The sequence below is a fragment of the Nannospalax galili genome, unplaced genomic scaffold (assembly GCF_000622305.1).
Source record: "Nannospalax galili isolate Female #2095 unplaced genomic scaffold, S.galili_v1.0 scaffold879, whole genome shotgun sequence".
Lineage (NCBI taxonomy): Eukaryota > Metazoa > Chordata > Mammalia > Rodentia > Spalacidae > Nannospalax > Nannospalax galili.
Genome location: NW_008346261.1, coordinates 41,925 through 45,207, shown reverse-complemented (window position 1 = coordinate 45,207; position 3,283 = coordinate 41,925). Strand labels below are relative to the sequence as shown.

At 41.6% G+C, this 3,283-nt stretch overlaps 1 protein-coding gene across 1 annotated transcript in view; it reads right to left on the bottom strand.

Annotated features, from left to right (window-relative positions):
* Positions 1-570: 570 nt before the first annotated feature.
* Positions 571-3,283, bottom strand: part of CUNH17orf64 (chromosome unknown C17orf64 homolog) — a 15,054-nt gene continuing 12,341 nt past the window's right edge. The window contains exon 6 of the mRNA XM_008842639.1: positions 571-719. Coding sequence (XP_008840861.1) covers positions 634-719 — 86 coding nt within the window. The 3' untranslated portion in view covers positions 571-633. The remainder of the gene's footprint in view (positions 720-3,283) is intronic.

The window sequence follows — 3,283 nt, the reverse complement described above, 5'->3', positions numbered from 1 at the left end:
CACATGTCTGTCTCCCCTACTGGACTGCATCTATTTGAATATCTGTGGATAAGTGAGGTACCTGCTATTTAGGAAGTGGCTCCAAGTTTCCTTTTTTTGTTTGTCTGGGGTTTTTTTTTTTTGAGACAGGGTCTCCCTGTAGCCCCAGCTGACCTGAAATTCACTATGTAGACCAGACTGGCCTTGATCTCACAGAGATCTGCCTGCCTCTGGGACTAAAGGTATGTGCCATCACGCCTGAGTCTGAGTATTTTTTAAGCAAATGAGAGATGAATGAAAGTAGGACTGGAGCAATGGCTTACCAGTTGAGTGTTTACTGCTCTATTAAAGAATCAGCGTTCTGATCCCAGCACCCACCTCAGGGCTCACAAACACCTGTAACCCCAGCTCCAAGGGTTCTGATGCCTGCTTCTTCCCTCTGCATACCTACACATACACACTTTCAGACACACAAATACACACAAAACATCAAAGAAGATAATGAAGGTTATCCAAGTAAAATACAATTGTCTAAAGGATTATTATTTCCCAACTCATTTATTTATAATTAAAAACTGAGCAACCCTTTGATTCAGAGGCTGGACGAGTGCCCAGGGAATCAGGGAGGGCTAGCCTCTCTCCTTATGGGTCTTCTTATGGGGAGCTCTTGGGAGTTTCTGGGCTTTCCTTAATCCGCTTTCTCTTCAGTTTTGTTTTTTGAGGAAGTTTCCTTAAATAATCTGAAAGAACAGAAGTCAGAGAGTCTCAATGACCCCACAAAGAGAAAGAAATCTCATTAGCATATGCAGAGTATGGAGGGAATAGAGAGATAACAAATTGTGTCTCACTTCCAGCTCTGTTTCTTACTCTTTCTTACTGAAGCTATGTGAACTAGGGAGATGCCATCACCCCCAGTTTACAGGTTAGGACTATTGCCTAGGGATGGAACAAGACGGGGATATACCCAAAGCCTTGGTAAATTCAGGGTACAGTCAGAATAAGACCCAGGTTTTCTTGATTTCTGGCTTTATGTTCTGATTCTGATTTCCCTCTCAGTTCTTACCACCAACTCCAAGTACTTTGAAAACATAAGTCTGTTTACAAACACCATTGCCAAGTTTTAACTAATAACTGATTTATGGATATATTACCAAAGAAATACCACGCAGGTGACTTCTGACTGCAGGGGTAAACTCTAGCCACAAATGATGGGTCTACCAGTATTATGTGCTTTCCCTTTGGAACAATGGGAAAAGTCCTACCTCATCTCTAAATTCTAATGTGTTCTCCCCCAAAAAGGGGGGCTCTGGGGACATGGCTCAGTGGTAGAATGTTTGCAGCATGTGTGAAGACCTGGGTTCAATCCTTAGTAAAACACACACACACACACACACACACACACACACACACACGCGCGCGAGAAAGGGAGAGAGAGAGAGAGGAGAGAGACTGGGAGATTAATAAAGGCTTTCAGTCTGGTCTGTTTTATAAGTAGAGAAACAAGTTAAAAGATGGTAAAAGGAAGTATTAGGGAAAGAATCAGAATGTGGAAAATTCTAATAGCCTGTTTCCTCCAGCAGATCAGGTAAAAAAGACAGCAAGTTTGTTAGGTGAAAGAAAGAGATACAACCAGGTGAAATGTATGGTTTGAGAGGCCAGTACAATGGTTATCTCTGAAATTTGAATATAGAATATTTAATTCAACTATTCCATGAAATGAAAATGTTGGGGGCTGGAGAGATGGCTCAAGCTGTTAGGATCACCGGCTGCCCTTGCAGAGGATCCCACTTTGAGTTCCAGTATCCGCATGGTAGTTAACAACCATCTGTAAGTCCAATTCTAGGGGATCTGATGCCCTCTTCTGACCTCCACAGGCATTTTAACGACACCATACATGCAGGTAATACACTCATATGATAAAAATAAAATTTGGGGGAGGAGTCTTTTTTTGAGACAAGGTCTCTCTGTAACCCCAGCTGACCTGGAACTAGATATGTAGGCCAGGTTGGCCTTGAACTCACAGAGATACACGGGTCTCTACCTCCCAAGTGCTGGGATTAAAGGTGTGCCCCACCACACCCTGCCAAATAATAAATATATTTAAAAAGAAAATGCCACCGGGCATTTCAGAGATGGCTCAGCAGTTAAGAGCACTGGCTGTTCTTGCAGAGGACCCGGGCTTGATTCCCAGCACCTAGACGGCAGCTAACAACTGTCTGTAACTCCAGTTCCAGGGGCTCTGATGCCCTCTTCTGACCTACATGGGCATTTCATGACACAGGTGCTCTTACATACATGTAGACAACACACTCATACACATAAAAAAACAAAATACTGCCGGGCGTGGTGGCACACACCTGTAGTCCCAGCACTTGGGAGGCAAAGGCAGGCGGATCTCTGTGAGAATAAATATAAATAAATAAATAAAAAATAAATAAAATACTACCAAAAAGCAGGTTCAGGGCTGGCTAGAGGGCACAGTTGGTAAAGCACTTACCATGTAAGAATGAGGAGCAGAGTTTGGGTCTCTAGCATCCACATAAAAAGTTGGGTGTGGCATGTATCTGTATTACCACTGCTGGGGAATGGAGACACGAGTATCCCTGAGGCTTGCTAGTTAGCCAGTCTAGTCAATCAGTGAGCCCCAGTTTCGGTGAGAGACCCTGTCTCAAAAAATAAGGTTGGAGAAGTGACTAAGATACTAGATATCAGCTGGGCATGGTGGCTCATGCCTTTAATCCCATCACGTGGGAGGCAGCAGGCAGATCTCTGTGAGTTCAAGGCCAGCCTGGTTTATATAGGGAGTTCCAGGCCAGCTGGAGCTACAGGGAGACCCTGTTTCAAAAAGACCAAAATAATAATAACAATAATAATAATAAAATGAAAAGAAAATTTAAAAAGAAAAGATGCATGTTGATCTCTGGCCTACACACACACACACACACACACACACACACAAAGTAAGTTCAAATTCCTTGAGTTTGTCGTATCTCTTTTCAATAAAAGTCCACAGATGATTACAGAAATTCTTTTATGTTAAGAGTTGATCACTACTGTCATTTAAAAATCAATGTGTTAGTTGCATTAAAAATAAGTTTTTCTGTATGATACAGTATATTTTAAAATGAAATGGAGATCTTTGTTAAAGGCTAAAACTTCATTCAGTTTTATGTCTTATAGGGTTTTTACTTAGTACAATATTGCAAAACTGAATTAATTCAACTGTGAACCTAAAAGTTTACAGCCAAATTTGAAAGATGTATCTTTGCTCTGGAAATTATGTTAAAGCTGTAATAAAATGCTT